Raw genomic sequence first — 25,267 nt, forward strand, 5'->3', positions numbered from 1 at the left:
CTTTTCAATTCAACAAAGAATGTGTCACTAAGTGTAATGTCACAAGTTGAAGTATCAACAACATCACTTTTGTCCTTTGATATTGCCCGTATCACAGCACACACATGGAACACTCCTGGATGTTTCTGTGTCAGCTCATCAGGAACCTCAGAAACCACAGGAATGGGAGTTACAACTGGAGTAGCCAGCACTTTGTCACCAGCCAAATCATTCCCTAGAATGAAGGACACCCCTCTTATGGGAATGTGAGAACATACCCCCACAACAACATTGCCTGATACTAAGGGAGAATTGAGTGTGACCTCATGCAAAGGTGCATCCACAAATCCACCTCCAAAGTTACGAACAACGACACAGGAATGCAAAGAAGACTTTTCTGAAAACGGCAAAATCTCCTCCAGAATGAGGGACTGAAAAGCTCCGGTATCTCTCCAAATTGTTATAGCCTGCTTGGACTCTAGTGCATCAGTCAGGGAAACAAATCCATCCATCATAAATCTTGAGGAACCCTCAAACTCTTTGTCCACACGTTTGATACTTTCCCCATCACCCTCTAACGTTGGCATAGGTGTTCTGCATACGGTTTCTACCAGAGCCACAGTTTTGAAATTTTTCTGTTCAAGCACCGGGCACCCAGCAACGATATGACCAGGCTCTTTACAGTAGAAACATATAATCCCCTCTGGGAATGCACTAGCAGAACCACCCCGCCTAGGAGGTGAAGTAAACTGACCAGCAGACACAGGTTTTGGGAAACGGCCCCCCTGAAAAGGACGCCTACCCCTGGACTCAACACGGTATTCCTCCACGAAGACGGACTTGTGTGTCAACACAAACTCATCAGCGAAGACAGCGGCGTCGCCTATCTTCAATACCCTACGCTCGTTTAGATTAGTGGAAACAGTATCAGGAACACATCTTTTAAATTCCTCTAGGAGAATCAACTGTCTAAGCTGCTCTCTTGACTCTGCTTTCTGAGAGGTGCACCACCTGTCAAACAGGTTCTCCTTCTCTTTTCCAAATTCAACATACGACTGTCCCTCCGACCTGCGATAGCCTCTAAAACGCTGACGATAGGCCTCGGGGACCAACTCATAAGCCCTCAATATGGAAGCCTTAACAAGCTCATAGTCAGCACTTTGGTCAAGGGACAGAGCAGTATACGCTTCTTGTGCCTTACAAACAAGAACACACTACAGCAGCAGTGTCCAGGCCGTATCAGGCCACTTCAACGTGGTTGCCACCCGTTCAAAAAGGGGAAAATACTTATCCACATCCTTCTCCAAAAAAGGAGGCACCATCCTAATATTTTTGCCTACATCAAAACCGAAACGCGACTCTGAAGGCAGAGCACCCGCCTGCAAGACAGCATGCTTATACTCAAGCTCCTTCTGCGCATGCTCGCGCTCATGCTCACGCTCCTCTCTCCTTAAGCTCACTCTCCTTCTGCGCACGCTCGTGCTCCAGCAACATTTGTCTCTCCTTAAGCTCCCTCTCCTTCTGTGCATGCTCGTGCTCCAGCAACATTCTCCTCTCCTCTTGCTGTCTCTCCTCTCTCCTCTCCTGTAGCTGTTTTTCCTTAAACTCTAACTCTCTAAGCCTCCACTCACCCTCCGCCACCCCAGATAGTAGCGGAGACACGTCAGAAACAAGAGGCTCCTCCACCCTTGCCACAAGCACCTGCTCCCTAATGAGTAAAACCCTCAAAGCACTCAAGGCAGTTGGTTTCAAACGCTTCTCACTGGCAGTAAGCTCTACCTTGTAGTGCACAGCAAGCTCCAGAAGCTGTTCTTTGGAAAACCTATCCAACATCTCATGTGAAGGGTGATCAACAAAATCCTTAATGGAAGCCATCCTTACTGCACCAGCGCCACAAACTGCTCACACAAACTGCTAACTTTAGAGTTTTAGAATTACCAAAAACTGCCACAAGCACGCTAGCATACACACAATTTACCTGAAGAACCACTAAAGAACCACTGAAGAACCACTGAAGAACCACTAAAGAACCACTGAAGAACCACTGAAGAACCACTAAAGAACCACTGAAGAACCACTGAAGAACCATAAAGAACCACTGAAGAAACACTAAAGAACCACTAAAGAGCTACTAAAAAACCACTGAAGCACCCGTTGTTAGTGTCAACACGCTACTGCTAATACTACTAACTATAAGGAGAGCAGTCAGCCTTTGTGCCTGTCCGCCTGTGTGATCGGCGTGCGACGTGGTGGAGATGTGTGGTCTACTGAGCGCACCTTTCTAATTTGCAAAAAAATTAAATAAAAAAACAACCACCCTGAAATAAGTAGATGTGTAGTACGCGCAGGAGGTCATGTGCTAATAGGTAGGCTATCCAAACACTGAGTTACACTCAAAACAAAAAATTAAATACCACAAACAAATTCAAACAGGTGCCCCATTTTATACCCTGACATGACTACTTACAGCTTCTACATCTAAACTGCAGTCAAACGGCCCACCACATGTCTACCCTAAAAAAAAAAGGGACGCAACATAAGTGCAAACAGACACCAATGCCTGTGTTTAAACCAAAAGAATACTCTAACTATGAATAATAGCACAAACTAACGATCAAAGAATGGTGGAACGTGAAAAGACTCTGTTTCCACAATCTCTTCTAGCAACCGTCAGGCTGCATGTGTGCATTGAGGAAGTGGCTTTAACCTGCCAGGCAGGTATCCAATCAGCAGCAATCAGCTAATTAGCAGCCCTCACCTGCCTGCACAGTGACACAGGAGTAATCAAGCCCATGGTACATAACAGGACAAGGAACAAAACAAAATGCTAACTACTAGACTAACCAGAAACGAACTTGGGAACACGAGAAAACAAAGAGCATCCAAAACGTGAGACACTAACATACACTTACTGATAACGAAAATACGTGAACAGGTCCGAAGACGAAGGCAGAGCGTAGGCTCACAGGAACAAACACTAAGACTGAGGCGAAACAGGACTGGGTAACTAAACAGAGGCTAAGACAAGGTTGCGTTGGCGAGGTACCGAGACGAGAGTTGCTCACTAGCTGAGAGGTGCCGGAGCACTATGAGACTGCTCCACGAGCTGATATGCGAATACAAAAATAAAAGACGAAACCGTAACAGGAAACTATGAACGAGCTCCGGCGGGGCGAGATCCTAAATACTAAACACATGATTACCAAAATGGAAACAGCTGGGAGACTAGGGTACAGAATACTGACACAAATGATAACAGGGAACTAGACTAGACACTACTACAAGACAGAATGAGTATGCAACCAGACAAGGACACTTAGACCAAACTGGCAGAATGTTTACAGACACAAAAATCATAGGCAGTAATAAGGCAGAGATCAGACATGACAAATACAAAATGATAGAATAACGGAATAGTCTCTGCCAGGAGTAGTACCGCCAAAGGCCACCGGAAGGTGCCAGAGGGTAATGTTCAGAATTGTTCAGTCAGGGGTGGACCACAACAAAATGAGTCCAAATTCTGATGAAAAGTATTTGAGTTATTGAGTTATTGAGTTATTGAGTTATCCTTCATTCACAGGAAGGAACAGAAACGGTGTCAGAGTGAACCCATAACATCCCTGACACTGTCATTTAAATGTAATGGAATATAATTACAACCACAAATTACTGAGATGATGATTCACATGGGGCTAGTATTATCAGCCCAACCCTGTTTGCTGGATTACAGTCGGTAATTAGAGCTGGGATTTTTACTTTACAAGTCACGGACATGGCAGTTTCACACAGGATTAAATGTCAGCGTAAATGTCACGGACCTTCGCAATTATTATAAAACGATTAGAGGTCCCCCTGGGTAATACTAGTCCAGTCTGAATAAGGCTTGAGGGGCATTGTTCAGCAAGTTATTTATAGAAAGTAGGGATGTCCGATATTATCGGCCTACCGGTATTATCGGCCGATATTGGCATTCAAATGTAATATCGGAAATTGTCGGTATCGGTTTTCAAAAAAGAAAAAAAAGAAAATATTATAATTTTATTTGTTTACATTTATTTAACCTTTATTTAACCAGGCAAGCAAGTAAGAACAAATGCGTATTTAATTTATTGTCAAAAGTATGCATAATGTTGTGTTAATTCCACAACAAGAGATATGTAATGTTAATTACCTGAAATCATTCCGTTTTTGGGGGGGGGGGGGGGACCCCGCATATATCAGTATCGGTTGATATCTGTATCGGAAATTAAGCGTTGGACAATATCGGTATATCGGATACCGGTAAAAGAGTCAATATCGAACATCCCTAATAGAAAGGCCACTACATTATGTAGAGTAATTAAACAATAGCATAGAAAGGGCAGTAATGCACGGGGGACGTGCTGTGCTTCTTGTTGTTCCCACACTAGAGCAGCAAGTCTGAGCTCCATCTGGAAGCCATCAGTCCGTTCCTGTAACGACCCCAGCTCGGCAGACCCGGCTCTGATCCGGCTCTGACCCGGGAAGGTATGTTTGCAATCAGTTATTTACAAAAAATAAAGGGTCTCTTTCTTCACTCAACTTTATTACTTTTTACCTTCATTTACCCCCAGGGCTGGTTCACTGAGAACACATGAGGGTCTTCAAGAAACGCTCTGCTTCACACTCACACCGTTGCATACGTTCACGCCTGGGTGCTCCCCAGTACAACCAGTTTGACACTGTTGGCCACTGTAGAACTAGTAGTAGTAGTAGTAGTAGTAGTAGTAGTAGTAGTAGTAGTAGTAGTAGTAGTAGTAGTAGTAGTAGTAGTAGTAGTAGTAGTAGTAGTAGTAGTAGTAGTAGTAGTAGTAGTATAATAATGCAGGACCTGCTCAGAGGTCTTTAATTGGCATGCAATTATCCTCAACACACACACACACACAGGAACACACACGCATGCATTGTCTCTGTAGGATCGCCGATGCGATTCGTCTCTGCGATTAACCCATCCCGTCGTCCTTCCCCCCCAAGGGCAGCCGGGAGCAGACAGGCGTCAACGTGAGCCGCGCCAGGGAACCAATCCAAGTGCTCCTGTCCGTCTTCGTCAAGGACGGCACAGCGTTAGCGATCTGTTGTTGTGCATGTTTTTCCATTGGGTTTATCTTATCGGGGGGAAACCCTTGCGAGCACAGAGGAGGAGAACATGCAAACTCCACACAGAAAGGCCTGGGAGATACCCCACCTGGGTACCTGGCATCATGGAAACCTGGTCCCCAAGCGGGAACCAAACCCTGGACATTCTTGCTGTGAGGCGACAGTGTTAACCACTACACCACCGTGCCGCCTGTATCGTAGTAGTAATAGTAATAATAGTAAAGTAAAGTAAAGTAAAGTAAAGTAAAGTAAAGTAAAGTAAAGTAAAGTAGTAGTAGTAGTAGTAGTAGTAGTAGTAGTAGTAGTAGTAGTAGTAGTAGTAGTAGTAGTAGTAGTAGTAGTAGTAGTAGTAGTAGTAGTAGTAGTAGTAGTAGTAGTAGTAGTAGATACACAGAGTTAAGAGGTCTCTCACCCCAGGTTGACTCAGTAGATACACAGAGTTAAGGGGTCTCTCACCCCAGGTTGACTCAGTAGATACACAGAGTTAAGAGGTCTCTCACCCCAGGTTGACTCAGTAGATACACAGAGTTACGAGGTCTCTCACCCCAGGTTGACTCAGTAGATACACAGAGTTAAGAGGTCTCTCACCCCAGGTTGACTCAGTAGATACACAGAGTTACGAGGTCTCTCACCCCAGGTTGACTCAGTAGATACACAGAGTTACGAGGTCTCTCACCCCAGGTTGACTCAGTAGATACACAGAGTTACGAGGTCTCTCACCCCAGGTTGACTCAGTAGATACACAGAGTTAAGAGGTCTCTCACCCCAGGTTGACTCAGTAGATACACAGAGTTACGAGGTCTCTCACCCCAGGTTGACTCAGTAGATACACAGAGTTAAGAGGTCTCTCACCCCAGGTTGACTCAGTAGATACACAGAGTTACGAGGTCTCTCACCCCAGGTTGACTCAGTAGATACACAGAGTTAAGAGGTCTCTCACCCCAGGTTGACTCTCTCCGTGTCTCTGGGCAGTTTGCTGGGGATGGCACGCAGGTGTCTGAAGGTGCAGTGGACCTCCTTCCCTCCAGGACAACTGCAACTTCTCGGACAGGAGGAGGAGGACACAGACTGTGCTAGGAGAGACACTGGAGAGAGCTATAGGAGGAGAGGAGAGGAGAGGAGGGGAGAGGAGAGGAGAGGAGAGGAGAGGAGAGGAGAGGAGAGGAGAGGAGAGGAGAGGAGAGGAGAGGAGAGGAGAGGAGAGGAGAGGAGAGGAGAGGAGAGGAGAGGAGAGGAGAGGAGGGGAGAACCGGAGAGGATGAGAGGACAGGGCAGGAGAGAAGAGAAGAGAAGAGAAGAGAAGAGAAGAGAAGAGAAGAGAAGAGAAGAGAAGAGAAGAGAAGAGAAGAGAAGAGAAGAGAAGAGAAGAGAAGAGAAGAGAAGAGAAGAGAAGTGGAGGAGAGGAGAGAAGAGAAGAGAAGAGGATGGGAGGATAGGAGAAGAGAGGAGGTGATGAGAGAGGAGTGAAGAAGAGGAGAGGATGGGAGGAGGATAGGAGAGGAGAGGAGGGGATGAGAGAGGTGAGAAGAGAATGATTCATAAAGTCTGACACACAAACCTGAAAATACTTTCTATTATCTTTCTAAGTACATACGTTTCTATATATTACCATCCTAAATACTATAATAAATATAAACACTAAAGTAAATACTATAATAAATACGTGAAACTACAGATAGACATTTCTGTGACTTTTTGTTGTCAGACTTCTCCATAAACCTCCATACATTTCTCCATAAACCTCCATACTGTACATTTCTCCATGAATCTCCAGCTGCTCCTGTCTCTCTAGAATAGCTACAGTATAAGAAAATTGGAGTGGAGAAACGTTGTTGCTGCCCTATGCGCCAGCCGGCGTAATGGGGATAAGTAATAAGAAAATTGATCTAATATGCATTTCTGTCTCTCTGGTAAGGCAGGCGAGTTTGAATTTCACAGCAGCAGTAACAACACTAGCTGAGCGTCACAGATCAGGTCACCTGGCAACATCTGGTCATTTAGTGTTTAGCAATTTGGCTTTTAAACGTTGGAACGTTAACAAAACATAAAATCCTCTGGTGAAACGCAGTCCCCTCATTAACCCCACGTGCAGGATCAAGGACACAATCACTGGTAATGTGGTGTGTGTGTGTGTGTGTGTGTGTGTGTGTGTGTGTGTGTGTGTGTGTGTGTGTGTGTGTGTGTGTGTGTGTGTGTGTGTGTGTGTGTGTGCGTACGTGTGTGCGTACGTGTGTGTGCGTGCGTGCGTGCGTGCGTGCGTGTGTGTGTGTGTGTGTGTGTGTGTGTGTGCGCGTGTGCGTGTGTGTGCGTGTATTGTCAATACCCTTTTTTCAGACGCCATTTAAATTGTATCACTCTCTTGGTTAAAAATAAAGTCACTTCAACATCTAACCTTCTCTCTCCTTTGGTCCACAAACTCTCTGACTGCTGCTAAAGTATTATTTTATTATCTCAGGGAACCTCCTCTACTAAAGGGTTTTACAATCAGTTATCTCTTGCCAACTGTAATATTATCAAAACGACCTACTGTTAACTTTTATTCAAGACAAACTAGTAAGAGGGACTAAAGCTGCAGGGTCCCATTAGGGGGTTAATTCTCCTGCCGGTGAGCAGAGCCAGCTGTGGTCAACAGGGCCTCTATAATATATATATATATATATATTATGCTGCTATACTGTGTGGTAAACAAGACAGTTAAGGTCCTTTAGAAGGTAGAGCAGTTAGACCAAGGCTCATTAAACGTGATCATAGTGTATAGTATAGTATTATCAAATATACTTTCAATATCAATATGTAATATTGTGTTGTGTAAGCTGCTAGTTTATATATTTTATTATAATCCATAGCGGGTCTCGACCTTATCTCGACAGTATTATGTATGTATGTAAGTGTTACGACCCTGGCTCAAAAGGCCCGCAACCTATGTGCAAACCAACACCAAAACCCCGTGCTCAAACTCAAAATGCTACTCTAATAAGGAATTATGGTGTAAACTAAAGTACAAGGATCTTCTGTTCTATCAAAGCTATCTGTTACCCAACACTCCTCTAAACACAGACCCTGCATGTGTGTTTCCCTGGCTGGTTTTAAAGCTCCCAGCAGGTAACCAATCAGCACTAATTAACTAATTGGCAGCCCTCACCTGCATGCCCCGTGACACAGGAGTGATCAGGCCTGCACGCACAGTGACACAGGAGTGATCAGGCTCCTAGTACATAACACCTCCCCACCAAACTGGTTGCCCAAGAGGCAACCACTACACAACAACCCATAAACAAAACAAAAAAACAACTGTGACCCCTTAGTTGTCAGGGCCACTACCACAACAGCGATAATGGGTACCACAAACACCGGTACTATGACCGTGAGAGGGCGTCTGCTAGCACGTTGTCCCTCCCACGAATGTGGCGAATATCCAAGTTATACGCCTGGAGGAACAAACTCCATCGCATCAAACGATGGTTCGAGTTCACCATGCTGCGAAGAAAAACCAAAGGGTTATGGTCTGTATACACAACAAGGGGTAAACTGGAGGATCCAACGTAAACATCAAAATGGTTCAAGGCAAGAACCAAAGCGAGCGCCTCCTTCTCTATAGTAGAGTAGTGCAGCTGATGCCTGTCAAACTTTTTAGAAAAGTAGCACACTGGGTGCTCCACCTCTAATGCATCCTCTTGCAGGAGGACGGCTCCAGCACCGAGGTCACTAGCATCCACTGCCAACTTGAATGGCTGTTGAAAATCGGGAGCTGACAGAACGGGAGCGCTATTCAGAATACCCTTAATGCTCTCAAAAGACTGTTGACAAGTCTCAGTCCACACGAAAGGTACCTTAGGACTGAGCAGATTGGTCAAAGGGGCAACAACAGAAGCAAAGTTCCTACAGAAACTCCTATAGTACCCTGCCATACCCAGGAAGCGCTTTAACTCCCGCCTGGTGATGGGAGCAGGGAAGCCCACTATAGCCTCCACCTTAGCTGCAATGGGGCACACATGCCCACGTCCAACCACCTTACCCAGGTAGGTAACCGTGGCCTGTCCAAATTCACATTTTGCAAGGTTAACTGTCAAGTTAGCATCACCCAACCGCTTGAACACTTCCGCCAGATGCTCCACATGTTGTGACCAAGAGGAACTGTGGATAACCAGGTCATCCAGATATGCCTCACAGAATGCTACCCCGGCCAGGACCTTGTTCACTAGCCGCTGAAATGTCGCTGGGGCATTTCGCATGCCAAAGGCCATCACTGTATACTGGCAGAAACTCTCTGGTGTGACAAAAGCGGATATCTCACGTGCTCGCGGAGTAAGCGGAACCTGCCAGTATCCCTTTAGCAAATCCAATTTACTTACAAAGGCTGCTGAACCCACCCGATCGATACAGTCATCCATCCGAGGAAGAGGGTACGAGTCCGGCTTGGTTACTGCATTAACTTTACGGAAGTCAGTACAGAACCGATGAGTGCAGTCTGGCTTATCAACAAGCAGGCAGGGGGAGCTCCACGCACTAGAACTGGGCTCCGCAATGCCATGTCTCACCATATAGTCTACTTCCTTACTCAAGATCCGTCGTTTTTTCCGGATTCACCCTGTAGGCATGTTGCTTAATTGGCCCTGCACTACCAACATCAATGTCATGCTCGAGTACATTAGTACGACTAGGGACATCAGAAAACAAACGTATATGCTGTCTAAGTAGGCGCACCACATCCGTACGCTCAGGAAGTGGCAAGTACGACAGGTGTGAGTCTAAGTCACCTAGTATCTGGGTGTTTGGCAACCTGCCCTGAGAAATCTCCTTCGACACAGAACAGTCGGCTACAATAGGAGATGCAGAAACTGTTAGAACAGCCACAGGCTTGACCCCTGACTGGTCAATCTGAGCCTGTATCTGTATGCCTTCAACATATTGACGTGACATAATCTACTCTTGCGCCTGCGGTCGGGAGTTTTAATCAAGTAGTCGACCTCACCAACTTTGCGCTCAACGGAGTATGGCCCACTGTATTTAGCCTGTAATGCAGACCCAAAAATAGACGAGAGAACCAACACCTTGTCTCCCGGTGAGAACACCCTATGTCGGGCCCGCCTATCATACCACACCTTCATTTTTCCTTGGGCTACCTTTAGGTTCTCTTTCACTAGTTCACATGCTCTACTAAGCTTAAGCCTGAAGTCACACACATAGTCCAACAAATTAGTAGAGAAGGAGTCTGGTCAGCCAACCACTTTTCCTTCAGCAGTTTCAAAGGACCCCTCACTGTGTGGCCGAACACCAGCTCAGCCGGGCTGAATCCAAGAGACTCCTGGGTTACCTCCCTAGCAGCAAACAGAAGCAAAGGGATTCCATCATCCCAGTCTTTTTCGAACTCCGTACAATATGCCCGCAGCATTGTTTTGATAGTCTGGTGAAATCTCTCCAGCGCCCCCTGGGACTCTGGATGATAGGCAGAGGAAGGGCAATGCTGGATAGACAACTGCTGGAGGACCTGAGCAAAGAGATGGGACATGAAGTTAGACCCTTGATCTGATTGAATAACCATTGGTAAACCAAACGTCGAAAAAAACCTAACCAGAGCTTTGGATATAGCTGGGGCTGTGATCTTGCGTAAAGCAATGGCTTCAGGGAAATGGGTCGCTGCACACATAATAGTCAAAAGGTACTGGTTCCCTGTCTTAGTTCGAGGGAGGGGACCAACACAGTCAATGAGGATCCGCTCAAAAGGTTCCCCAACGGCAGGAATAGGCTGCAGAGGAGCCTGAGGGATCTTCTGGTTTGGTTTACCAACCACCTGACACACATGGCACGAGCGGCAATATTGTGCCACATCTGACTTCAAACCAGGCCAACAAAAATGTCTCAGCACACGGTCATAAGTCTTCCTGACTCCCATGTGACCAGCAAGATCATGATCATGTGCTAGATGCAGTATATCAGGACGATACACGGCTGGAACAACAATCTGAAACACACTGCCCCAGTCATCCAGACTGGACAGGTTAGGTGGTGTCCACTTTCTCATGCGCACGTCATTGCTAACAAAGTATCCTTGAGACGTATCTATCATTGCATCCTCTAAAACCGCCTCTTCAAAGAGGGACGACAAGGAGACATCCTTGTTTTGCTCTAGTACCAACTGCTCATGAGACGGTATCACCTTACCAAAACCCTCATCAGGGCCACTTTTCAACTCAACAAAGAACGTGTCACTAAGTGTCATATCACAATCTGAGTTAACAACATCATGGGTGTCACATTTGACCTTTGACATTGCGCGTGTTACCGCACACACAGGAAACACTCCTGGATGCTTCTGTGCGAGCTCATCAGGAACCTCAGAAACTACAGGGACGGGAATTACAACTGGAGTAGCCAGCACTTTGCCACCGGCCAAATCGTTCCCTAGAATGAAGGACACCCCCTTTATCGGAATGTGAGAACACACTCCTACAACAACATTGCCTGATACTAAGGGAGAGTTTAGCGAGACCTCATGCAAAGGAGTATTCACAAAGCCTCCTCCAAAGCCCTGAACAATGGCACCGGAATGCAATGAAGAATCTTCCGAAAATGGCAAAATCCCATCCAGAATGAGAGACTGGAAAGCTCCTGTATCTCTCCATATTGTAATAGCCTGCTTTGATCCTAATGCACCAACCAGTGAAACAAATCCATCCATCACAAACGTTGAGGAGCCCTCTAGCTCCCTGTCTGCACCTTTGATACTTCGCACCCCACCCTCTAATGTCGGCATAGGTGTCCTGTCCATGATTTCTACCAGAGCCACCGTTTTTACATTTTTCTGCTTAAGCACAGGGCACCCAGCAACGATATGACCAGGCTCCTTACAGTAAAAACAGATAACCCCCTCTGGGAATGCACTAGCAGAGCCACCTTGCCTAGGAGTCGAAGTAAACCGACCAGCAGACACGGGTGCCGGGAACCGGCTCCCCTGAAAAGGACGCCTACTGCTCCTGGACTCCACACGGCCCTCCTCCACAAAGACAGATTTGTGTGTTAACACAAACTCATCAGCCAAGACAGCAGCGTCGCCTATCTTCGATACCTTATGCTCATTTAGATGTGTGGAAACGTTATCATGAACACATCTTTTAAATTCTTCTAGGAGAACCAACTGTCTAAGCTGCTCCCTTGACTCTGCTTTTTGCGAGGTGCACCACCGGTCAAACAGGTTCTCCTTCTCTTTTCCGAACTCAACATACGACTGTCCCTCCGACCTGCGATAGCCTCTAAAACGCTGACGATAGGCCTCGGGGACCAACTCATAAGCCCTCAATATGGAAGCTTTAACAAGCTCATAATCAGCGCTTTGTTCAAGGGACAGAGCAGTATAGGCTTCCTGTGCCCTACCAACTAAAACACATTGCAGCAGCAGTGTCCAGGCGGTATCAGGCCACTTCAATGTGGTTGCCACCCGTTCAAAAAGGGGAAAATATCTTTCCACGTCTTTCTGAAAAAATGGAGGTACCATCCTAATATTCCTGCCTACATCAAAACCGGAACGTGACTCTGGATGCAGAGCACCCGCCTGCAAGACAGCGTGCTTATAATCAAGCTCCTTTTGCGCACGCTCGTGCTCTAAGTCCTTCAAGTAACGCTCTTGTTGTAGCTGCCTCTCCTTAAGCTCACGCTCACGCTCAAGCTCACGCTCCTCCCTCCTCTCTCTCTCCTTAAGCTCACGCTCCTCTCTCCTCTCCTCACGCTCCCGCTCTAGCTGCCTTTCCTTAAACTCCAACTCCCTAATCCTCCACTCACCCTCTGCACCAGATAATAGCGGAGACACGTCAGACAAAGGAGGCTCCTCCACCCTCGCCACAAGCACCTGCTCTCTAATGAGTAACACCCTTAAAGCACTCAAGGCAGTTGGCTTCAAACGTTTCTCACTTGCAGCAAGCTCTACCCCGTAGTGTACAGCAAGTTCTAAAAGTTGTTCTTTGGAAAACTTCTCCAACATGTCATGAGACGGGCGATCAACAAAGTCCCTGATGGAAGCCATCGTCACTGTACCAGCCACCACAAGCTACACACTTTACCTCACAGTCACGAAGAACCACTAACGAACCACTGAAGAACCACGAAAAACCACTGAAGAACCATGAAGAACCACTGAAGAACCACTGAAGAATGCTAAATGCCAATAATAACAACCAGAAGGGAACGCGGTGGAAATGTGAGCTCTACGGAGCGCACCTTTCTAGGTCGCAAAAAAATTTAAAATAAAAATAAAACACACCCACCCTAAATAGACGTGTCATACACGCAGGGTGTTAGGTGCTACCAGGTATGCTCACCAAACACTCAAACAAACAAAATAAATCCAACAAACAAATCCAAACAGGTGCGCCTTCTAACCTGATATGACTACATATGCTTCTACATCTAAACTACAGTCAAAACCGGCCCACCACATGTCTACCCTAAGAAACACTAAATCAAGCCCTACCACACTACCTGTGTTTTCTGGCCGCCCTAATCTACCTACCCTTAAACTAATGCCCTGTAGACATAACCATCTTCAACCACACCTGCTACCAGTCAAAGATCATACTTGACCATCCACCCGTCCAGTACATGATACGGTACCAGACAAGCAGATGGTGCTAATCCCTTCCCTGACTGCCCCAGGAGTACGTGGTGCACAGGAAGCTAACCAACAACCAGAAAATAATGTCCCTACAGTATCTACATGTGGTGCCGTGCCCACTAAACTATATATTTTAACAGCATACGTAGTCACATCAAATTACAAACAAATACGGCATACTCACCTGTTTGATGAAATGGCTCAAGCCCCCACGTTACACCATATGTAACGAACACCACCCAAACCATAATACCATGACACCCCGTGTAACACAAAAAAAAAAACACCAAACAAAGTTCTAGGGGTAAAATATCCCGGACGAGCGCCCAACTGTTACGACCCTGGCTCAAAAGGCCCGCAACCTATGTGCAAACCAACACCAAAACCCCGTGCTCAAACTCAAAATGCTACTCTAATAAGGAATTATGGTGTAAACTAAAGTACAAGGATCTTCTGTTCTATCAAAGCTATCTGTTACCCAACACTCCTCTAAACACAGACCCTGCATGTGTGTTTCCCTGGCTGGTTTTAAAGCTCCCAGCAGGTAACCAATCAGCACTAATTAACTAATTGGCAGCCCTCACCTGCATGCCCCGTGACACAGGAGTGATCACGCCTGCACGCACAGTGACACAGGAGTGATCAGGCTCCTAGTACATAACAGTAAGTATATGTCTGTGTATGTGTGTGTGTGTGTGTGTATATATGTATGTGTGATTGTGTGTATGTATATGTATGTATGTATGTATGTATGTATGTATGTATGTATGTATGTATGTATGTATGTATGTATGTATGTATGTATGTATGTATGTATGTATGTATGTATGTATGTATGTATGTATGTATGTATGTATGTATGTACTGTATGTGTGTATACTGTATGTATGTGTATATATATATTGTATATGTGTGTATATGTATATGTTTGTATATGTATGTGTGTATATGTTTTCGTTGTACTGTACTTGTGCTCTATAATGATAATAAAGTGTAATCGAATCTAAACTAATATGTGTGTATATGTATGTGTATATGTATGTGTGCACAGTATATAGTGCATATATGAGTATACATATGTATGTATATAGTGTATATGTATATATGTGCATGTATGTATGTATATAGTGTGTATGTGTGTATATATTAGGTATGCATGTATTTGGAGTGTATGTGTGTATATATATATATGTGTGTGTGTGTGTGTGTGTGTGTGTGTGTGTGTGTGTGTGTGTGTGTGTGTGTGTGTGTGTGTGTGTGTGTGTGTGTGTGTGTATATAGTGTGTGTGTGTAGTGTATATGTGTGTGTGTATATATGTATTTGTGTTAGGGATGTCCGATATTGGCATTCAAATGTAATATCGGAAATGATCGGTATCGGTTTTCAAAGAAATATATATATATATATATATTTAATGTTTTTTTACATTTATTTAACCTTTATTTACACAGGCAAGCAAGTAAGAACAAATTCTTATTTTATTTATTGTCAAAAGTATGCATAATGTTGTGTTAATTCCATGACAAGATATATGTAACCCCACATATATCGGTATCGGTTGATATCGGTATCGGAAATTAACCTGTTAATCTGTAGACCGTTTTCGCCTAAAAGGTACATGCCTAAGTAAATGGAAGATTTCTCCACTTCTGCAAGGTCAATTTGCATGTTCTTGGTATCTAGGAACATCTAGGGACCTGGGGGTATGTATTTCCAGTGTCAGAAATATTGTGTCTGTTACTAGGCTGAGTAAATTGTAATGAATAAATTAATTATGATTAATTATGATTTATGATTTTGATGATGAAATTGATGCGGGGCACGAGAAAATGCTCACTGAGCTCATTCATCACCTTATTGAGATCATGTGTACAAAAAATCTAAGCAAATGAACCGCGGGAAGATGATTAAACAGAAGGATTTGTAGATACAGTAATTAATGATAATCGACTTTAATTATAAATTCATATTTGACCCTGAACTTGTCCTTGACCTTATTATGGCCAAATCATACATCTATGGATAGGGAAAATGCTCCTCTTACCAATGTCAGGGTTGAATCTGGATTTAGTCATTTCTTGCGGTTTTTATGATAATTAGCATTTTCCGATAAATTTGTATTTCCGATAAAACATATAAAACATCGGTAAAAATGAAAATATACACTTTGACTACTGTTTTTGATAGGGTTATGGTCTTTACTCTTGGCTACAAAAAAGATTATTTAAAAACATTGACCTCTTAACATCCAAGGGCCCACATGTGGACGATTCTTTGCCGACCTCTAGTGGCTTGGGTGTGCATTTCTTTTAATACAATATATAGATAGAATTAAAGCACTATTTGTTGCCTGTCGATTGCCCTTTCAGGTGACAAAATCCGTTCAGCAGTTCTCGAGTTACATGCCGATATGTGAGGCGTGCCCCAAAGTACGCTTTCCAATGATACCCCATGATATGATAATTGGGGATCTAATTTGATTGATTGATTGAAAACTTTATTAACAGATTGCAGAATGGGTACAATACAGTACAGCTCAATACACACAATTGTTAAGGGGATGCAGACCAGAGAAAGACTTTCGTCTTGTTTACATCAGGGTCCCCCATTTTCAATTCATCAGGACATATATGACATACATGACATACAGATAGTCAGTACTGCTACATCTATACATTTATGACATACCAGATTTGCAAATACAGTACTGTTTGTGATACAGAAGGAGTCAAGAAAAGGGAGTATATACATTTGACGTAGAAACTGTACATTGGAGGAGGTTGGGTGGGGGGGGGTTGGGTACATTGGGATATTGACAACCATACTGGGTAATTTACATTGGAGGTGGTTGGGGGGGGGGGGGGCACACTGTATAAACAAGTAAAACTGTACATTGAGGGGGGGGGGGGGAGGAGACACTGTACAAACAAACAAAATTGTACATTGGACTATTGACAAAACCATACTAGGTAAATGACTGTACATTGGAGGGGGTTGGGTTAGGATATTTACAGGGGCCAGTGTTGAATTGCAGTCTCCCGTAGGTGTCCCTTGAGAGGTTTTGAAAGTGGGTAGTGATCCACATTCCTTTACAGCTTTGGGTAGGGCGTTCCACATTGATGTGGCATAATTGCGAAACGTGTTTAGTCCCTTATTTGAGCCGAATCTGGGTTTAACATGATTTGTGGAGCTCCCTCTGGTGTTGTGATCGTGGTATTCACTGACCTTTGGGAAGTATTTTGACATGTACATGGGTACCTTGGTCGTGTAGTGTATCTTGTAGACCAGGCCCATTGCAAGTTGCTGTACTCTGTCGTCTACTCTAAGCCATCCTAGGTTGTCAAAGTGGGCAGGGGTGAGGTGGGTTCTAGGAGTAAGGTCAAGCAGTAGTCTGACCAGTTTGTTTTGAGATGTTTGTAATTTTGTTTTTAGCGCCTTTGAGGTGCTTTGGTACCATGAGGTGCAAGCATAGTCGTAGTACCCCTGAATGAGTGCTCCTGCCAGAGTCTTCAGGGTATTCTTGTTTACCAGAGAGGAGATCCGGTACAAGAATCGAGTTCGTTGGTTGACTTTTTTTTATTACATTGGATGCCATTTTGTCACAGGAGAGATTAGCCTCTAGGATGGAACCCAGGTAGGTAATTTCATATTTCCTTGTGACAATATTGTCACCCACTGTAACTGAGAAGCCGTCGGTCTTGCTGAGTTTGTTATTTGAACCGAAGAGAATGGACTCTGTTTTGCCCATGTGTAATAATAGTTTGTTATCAGCGAGCCATATGCAGATTCTGCCTAGTTCCGAGCTGAGGGTTTTTTCAACCTGTAACTTGTTCTTGTCAGAGACCAGCAGGGCTGAGTCGTCTGCAAACAGGAACAAGTTGCAGTCACAAGCTGACGACATGTCATTTGCATAAATTAGGAACAGTAGCGGTCCTAGTATGCTTCCTTGTGGAACACCACAGCTCACTGTGAGGGGGGGGGATAGGGTACCGTTTACCTCCACCATCTGTTCCCTCCCCTCAAGGTAGGATTGCATCCAGCTCACTGATAGACTATCAAAACCAATTGCTTTTAGCTTGTCAATCAGAATGGAGTGATTGACCGTGTCAAAGGCCTTTTGTAGGTCCAGCATGACCATGCCGCAGTATTTGCCTGCGTCCACCTCTTGTTTGATGTGGTCATTCAAATAGAGAAGGCATGTGTCAGTGGAGTGGGATGTTCTGAAGCCAGATTGGAATTCGTAGATTAGATTTTTTTCCGCTAGGTACTTTTCGACCTGTTCGTAGACTATTTTTTCCATGACTTTCGAGATGGAGGTGAGAATAGAAACAGGGCGGTAGTTGCCTGGGTCTAATTTGCTGCCCTTTTTGTGCAGAGGGGTCACCCTCGCAATTTTGAAGTCCTTGGGGACGTGTCCCTGTTTTATGGAGAGGTTTATTATGTGTGTTTATTATGTGTATTATTATTGTAACTGAGGGGTACAATTCCCTGACTGTATTAATCAAGTATTGATATCATTAAATCACTACCGTCTATGTACTCCTGGCCAATACTGTACATAAGTATTTTAGATTAGAACACTCCCACAATAACACGGTTTTCCACACAAGATACTCGTTTACAATATTTATTACATAAAGGAATAGTATTACATAATATACTTTGCTTAGATTGCGCTTATAAGGCAAAGAATGTGCAGGCAAATCAATAATGAATATTAAGGATGATCTCTATGGTACTCTGGGAAAGGGGGTACTACCGGTTGTAAGCCAGCAGAGGGGGGCAAAGCTCTATGCAAGTCCAGGGTTCAAGGAGGCGATTTCACCCCTGGAGCAGCGGGGAAAGCAGTGGTGATCCCAGGGTGCGCTCCGCGCAGATGAGAGCCGTCGAGCCTCTGTTACGACAGAGACAGGCTTGAGTGATGGTCTCACGGGCAGGTGTAGATCCCACAGTAGCAGTGGGGTAGGCGGTTCTCTGTTCCAGCAGCTTGGTCAAAGCAATGAAGAATAATAATCCTTGCCGGAAAGTGGCACTGCTGGCGGGGTGTAAATCCTCCGTGGTGCGCGGTAGTGCGCGGTGGTTCAGAGTTGAACTTGACGTTGGTCTCTCCTATTTGCACGCGGCTATAAGTGCTCTGTATAGACGCACAATTTACTCACTTCACGTGGTCTTTGACTCGTAATGAAGGCTTTACTAGTAAATAGCGAGCGGTACCTTGAACAAAGGTATTAGGATAACACGACTCTATTTGGGGCGATACGAGCCCTGCTGTACCGCACGTTGCGTAGTGGGTAAGGCTTTACTTGGTAACTGCACCAGACTGAACTGAAGGCGAACTGAAAGGGAACTGCAAGGGGGGTTCTATGTTTGCCGCGCCGTATTTATGTGCACGGTGAACAAATAGTACCATTCGTATTTCGGTCGCCTCTCTGTCTCGTAGCCGTGGGCGAAAGCGGGCATGTTTGGGCAAGTCCTGGCGGTAGCTTTCAAGTCAGCTCGAGGGGGGTAAGGCTGTGGCGCCTAGGGGATCGCTTCCAATAGGAGAACGAATATTATGGTCTGTCCTGGAGACTAAAGGGATATTCAGTGCATATTGTACAAGGAATACACAGGGAATATCAAACGATATACAAATATTATACATGGGATCTCAGGCAATAAATATATATATTCGGTTTAATCTGACCCTTTGTAACAATTATAATACGGTCTCTATTGATCGATTTATGATAAAGAAAAGCAGGGGACCTTAAGGCTTAACAGAGTTGGACAATATCGGTATATCAGATATCGGTAAAAAAGCCAATATCGAACATCCCGTGTATATAGTGTGTATGTGTGTATAGGTACGTGTGTATATACATAGAGTTTATGTGTGTATGTGTGTACCATGGGACAGAGCAGTAGGAGGAGCCACAGCGCCCCCAGCCTGCAGGAGATGGTACTGCAACACTGACACATGCTTGGTCACATCATCACTCCACCTAAAGAGAGACAGAGAGGGGGGGGGGGGGTTCTGATAAAGACAGAGTAGTTGTCTACAGTTTATTATAACATGCACACATCCAAATACACTTACAATCTGCCATAGATGAACACACACACGCTTGCTCGCTCACTCGCTTGCTCGCTCACTCACTCACTCACTCACTCACTCACTCGCTCGCTCACTCGCTCACTCACTCACTCACTCACTCACTCGCTCGCTCGCTCGCTCGCTCGCTCACTCACTCACTCACTCACTCAGTCACTCACTCACTCACTCACTCACTCACTCACACACTCACTCACTCACTCACTCACTCACTCACTCACACACACACACGCACTAGCATGCATGCACTCACACGCACACACACACATACACACACCTGAATGTCTGAATTTACCCAAGGGGATCAATAAAGGAATATCTTGTCTTATCTTATCTTACCTTACACAGACACACACACGCGCGCGCGCGCACACACACGCACACACACATACACACCCGAGTGCGTGAATTTCCCCAAGGGGATCAATAAAGGAATGTCTTATCTTATCTTATCTTACACACACACACATATACACACACGTACACACACACACACACATACACACCCGAGTGCGTGAATTTCCCCAAGGGGATCAATAAAGGAATGTCTTATCTTATCTTACACACACACACACACACACACACACACACACACACGCACACGCACACGCACACGCACACGCACACACACACACACACATGCTTCAATCAGTATGTGTTGCCCCGCCCTCTCCTCAGCAAGCGTTTGAGAGTTGTAGACTTAAGTGTCTGCAAACCAATCAGTCACTGTCCTCAGATTTACAGCTCATCCCCATTGGTTCAAATGGGAGCTAAATGTCTAGCTGACTGACAGCCTTCAGCCCAGCTGGGAGGGGCGGGGTTAGAGTCAGGGCTAGCGCAGGCTTGTTAAAACATGTGTTTTAATGAGATGCATTCTACGTGCATATTATACACCTTATATTTGCGAGCACGTGCGGTAGAAGTTTAGTGTTTGGATTAGATTAGAAGCTGTAGATTAGATTAGATTAAAATGTATTGTCATTATACAGCACAAGTACAGTACAGCCAAAAGAAGTTTGGCATCCAACCAGAGTGCAAATGTAACAGTAAAGTTAGTAATAGTAATATACAATGTACAGGTGATTAAACTGGGCATACAACTGGGGGGGGGGGGGGGGGAGTTTAGGATGATTCCAAGGGCCCAGCACTGGGGGGGGGGGGCCCAAATCTTTTATTTTTAAATTTTTTACTAGACATCACTCAGGTGTATTATTGATGCTCTCATTGATACTATGTTTGTTTCTGAAGTGTGTGTGTGTGTGCGTGCGTGCGTGCGTGCATGCGTGCGTGCGTGCGTGCGTGCGTGCGTGCGTGTGTGTGTGTGTGTGTGTGTGTGTGATATATATAGAGAGAGAGGGGGCTTTGGTAGACTATTGCATTGGTCCATTCATTGAAGATGAACGCAATGCGACATCCTTTACTAGGCTCACCCACCAACAGTGCAGGTGCTGAACTGCTGATCCGAATGTATAGGTAAAAACCATATTATGCGTTTTATCAATAAATAAATGGCAAAAAAAAAATTCCTCGCATTCACTGGGGGCCTACAAATACATTCTTTCATGGGGCCCAGAATCTACAGCTACGCCCCTGCGTAGGTATATAGAAGGATTGTATGCAGGTATAATCAGACAGATATGGATATATATACATATGCTGTAAATATAAATATATAAATGGGAATTGGTGCATTTATATAGTCCAAAGCGCTTTATTTGTTGCTAACCTGCTCATCTGGAGCAGTTAGGGGTTAAGTGTCTTGCTCAAGGACACTTCGACACGCTGCCCGGGAGGAGCGGGAATCGACCGGGAACCTCCGGATTAGCAGACGACTGCTCTACCTTACCAAGCCACTGTGACCCAACATATATACATGGTATATACAGCACTATTGTAGATGCTATCATACAGAGTAACATGGGTAGACTATATTATGACGTAGGTCGTTATGATTATGTAGGAGCCATACAGTATGTATCTCAGTATTCTCCATGGTCTATGGTGCTGTATTGTTGTACTTTGATGATTTCCCTCTACCCATCTTTCCTTCCTACCCCATCCCTCCCCCCATTCCTTCCACCCCCCTTCCCCACCTTTCCATTATGTCCCCAAATATGTCACACCCCTATGTTTGTGTATTCCTGTGACCCCCACCCTTTCCAGTTTGTATGTATACAGATGGTTCAAGATCCAGTGAGGGGGGTCTCTCTTCCTGTGGTGTCCTCCTGAAGCTAAAACACCTCGTTGAGAGTCATCCAGCCTTACTCTGACTATTTTGTATTGATACTTTGATTGAGTTAATCAATCGTATTAACCAGGTCTCTTTGGACTGAGTAAGGCTGGGTAAGGCTGAGAGAATTAGCAAGGACTCCAGCCACCCAAACAACTGCCTCTTTGAACTGCTGCGGTCAGGCAAGCGATACCGGAGTCTCATGGCAAGCACAGAAAGGCTCAGAAGAAGCTTCTATCCCCAGGCCATCAGGCTGCTCAACGAACAATAAACACTATGCAACAACCATCAAATGCACTCACAACACACACATCCACACGCACACACTCACTTTAAACAAACAACACACTGCAGCACCCACTCTCCACACTTTAGATCACCTAAACACACTTTATATTTATTGCTAAAGGATTTGCACTACAACCCATACCTCAGTACACCTTACTGTAAATTGTACCTAAATTGTACCTCATCCCATTTCTGCTTTGCACTATATAGTATATTGTATATTAGTATATTGCATAGTATATTGTATATTGTATGGTAACTCAGTTACTTCTATTCTGCATTGAACATTGTACATGTATACTGCACACTGTGTCTACGTACGTGACTTCTATTTTTTACTTCTATTTTTACATGCTATACTATTTTATTTCATACTTATCTTTTGTCTAGCACAGTCTCTGGAGCGTAACAGAAAGAAGCATTTTGTATAAAAGTATTCTGTACTTCTGTATGACAACTATTAAAGAAACTTGAAACTTGAAACTTGTTATTAGCTTCGGCTATTTTCCACCACAATGGTCACATTAGGTAAGGGTCTCAGTATTCTCCATGGTCACGTTTACATTTACATTTACATTTAGTCATTTAGCTGACGCTTTTATCCAAAGCGACTTACAAGTTTTGTACAACAAGACAGCAGGAAGGGTACAACTCTAGCAGCTGAGTAACAATGTTCATCAAAGTGTTGAGTGCTACAGTGTAGGTTAGTATATGAGGACAAGTGCATGACAGTATTTTAGGGTTCGATTTTAATTTTTACATTTTTTTCATTTCAGATAATGATTGAAGAAGTGCGTCTTTAGTCGACGGCGAAAGATTGGACGGGTTTCGGCTGCTGTCCTAATTGGGGTGGGCAGTTCATTCCACCATTGTGGGGCAAGGACTGAGAATAGGCGACTTCTCTTTGATGACCCTCCGGGAGCTCGGATAGGAGTGGGTCACGTGAGGTGGTGGCGTGTTCAATAGGAGTGGGTCACGTGAGGTGGTGGCGTGTTCAATAGGAGTGGGTCACGTGAGGTGGCCCTGGCGTGTTCACCGGGGCGCTATGTTTTCCCTCCACCGCAACAAGGCTGAGCACGCAATCTATAACCAGTTCATGATTTACGTGTTGTTCATGAAGTGCTAGAATAAATTGGCAAGAGCAACTTCTGGATGTGGAACTGAATAATATTTTTTTTTTACGATGCGCATCACAGTGTTTTCTACTCCACCGTTCAGGGCCTCGCAGCTTTTTGGACGCGGCTACGTGTTGCAGCAACAGAAGCTGAAAGCTGAGACTTCTGGGTGATCCCCGTTATTAACAAGACACACACACAGAGAGAGAGAGAGAGAGAGAGAGAGAGAGAGAGAGAGAGAGAGAGAGAGAGAGAGAGAGAGAGAGAGAGAGAGAGAGAGAGAGAGAGAGAGAGAGAGAGAGAGAGAGAGAGAGAGAGAAGAGAGAGAGAGAGAAGGGAGAGAGAGAGAGAGAGAGAGAGAGAGAGAGAGAGAGAGAGAGAGAGAGAGAGATAGAGAGGGGAGAGAGAGAGAGAGAGAGAGAGAGAGAGAGAGAGAGAGAGAGAGAGAGAGAGAGAGAGAGAGAGAGGGAGAGAGAGAGAGAGAGAGAGAAGGGGAGAGAGAGAGAGAGAGAGAGAGAGAGAAGGGGAGAGAGAGAGAGAGAGAGATAGAGAGAGAGAGAGAGAGAAGGAGAGAGGATAGAGAGGGAGAGAGAGAGGAGAGAAGGGAGAGAGAGAGAGAGAGAGAGAGAGAGAGGAGAGTTGATGACCTCAGAAGAACTTCTTGTGTGGCTGATTTTATTTTATTATGATTAAACTCACAAAACGTCTCTCCTCTCCCGCTGCCCTCATATAACCTCCATATAACCTCCATATAACCTCCATATAACCTCCATATAACCTCCATATAGCCTCCATATAACCTCCATATAACCTCCATATAACCTCCATATAACCTCCATATAACCTCCATATAACCTCCATATAACCTTCATATAACCTCCATATAACCTCCATATAGCCTCCATATAACCTCCATATAACCTCCATATAGCCTCCATATAGCCTCCATATAACCTCCATATAGCCTCCATATAGCCTCCATATAACCTCCATATAACCTCCATATAGCCTCCATATAACCGCCAAATATCCACCACTGGACCACCACCGCAGGACAAGAAGGCCCTACAGAGAGTGGTGCGCTCAGCCGAGCGTACCACGGGTATTGCACTACCACCCCTGCAGGTCCTATACAGCAAGAGGTGCAAGTCCAGAGCCTGCAGAATAATGAAAGACCCTCACCACCCCAACAACAGCCTGTTCATGCTGCTGCGGTCAGGCAAGCGCCTGCGAACACCAGCAACTAGGACAGAGAGACTTCGGCTCAGCTTCTTCCCCCAGGCCACCAGAGCCTTGAACACTGAACTCTCCACACACAAGCACACATGAGCACACACACAACACACACACTGTATACGCTCACACACTAGCAGCCACTTTAACATGAGCACACACACACACTCATGCTGCACACGCTCACACTTATGGCCACTTTACAAAGGAAAGGTCACTTTAAGAATAGTATAGTATAACTTGATATTGTATAATATAGCATTGTATAACAGTGTACATAAAGACCCAGTGCTTCATCCGTAGCTAACAGTGTATTGCACTACCTCAGGACCTAGCATGTCCTACCATGCTCTGTAAATAACTCATGTACAGATACCGATATGCCCTACTCTGTTTACTTGTTTTATTGCACAATGTCGTTCTATTGGATTCTTATTATATATTACTATTGTATTATGCACATCGTTGCGGGCAAGACCCCCCGCATTTCATTGTATACTTGTATGCCGTGACAAATAAAACTCTTGACTTGACTTGACTTGAGAGGAGGACATGTCTTCAGAACAGTCCCTCTTGGGCCGGCTTGGGCGGCCCAAGAGTGAATTTT

The 25,267-nt window shown here is 44.8% G+C and overlaps 1 protein-coding gene across 1 annotated transcript in view; it reads right to left on the reverse strand.

The window, feature by feature from the left end:
* LOC311242532 (matrix-remodeling-associated protein 5) overlaps positions 1-19,692 on the reverse strand; it is a 79,043-nt gene extending 59,351 nt beyond the window's left edge. The window contains exons 1-2 of the mRNA XM_084331490.1: positions 19,590-19,692; positions 6,035-6,189 (exon numbers count right to left, since the gene is read on the reverse strand). Of these exons, the coding sequence (XP_084187616.1) occupies positions 6,035-6,189; positions 19,590-19,661 (227 nt within the window). The 5' untranslated portion in view covers positions 19,662-19,692. The remainder of the gene's footprint in view (positions 1-6,034; positions 6,190-19,589) is intronic.
* Between the last annotated feature and the right edge of the window lie 5,575 nt (positions 19,693-25,267).

This window comes from Notolepis coatsorum (assembly GCF_963971535.1).
Source record: "Notolepis coatsorum genome assembly, chromosome: 16".
Lineage (NCBI taxonomy): Eukaryota > Metazoa > Chordata > Actinopteri > Aulopiformes > Paralepididae > Notolepis > Notolepis coatsorum.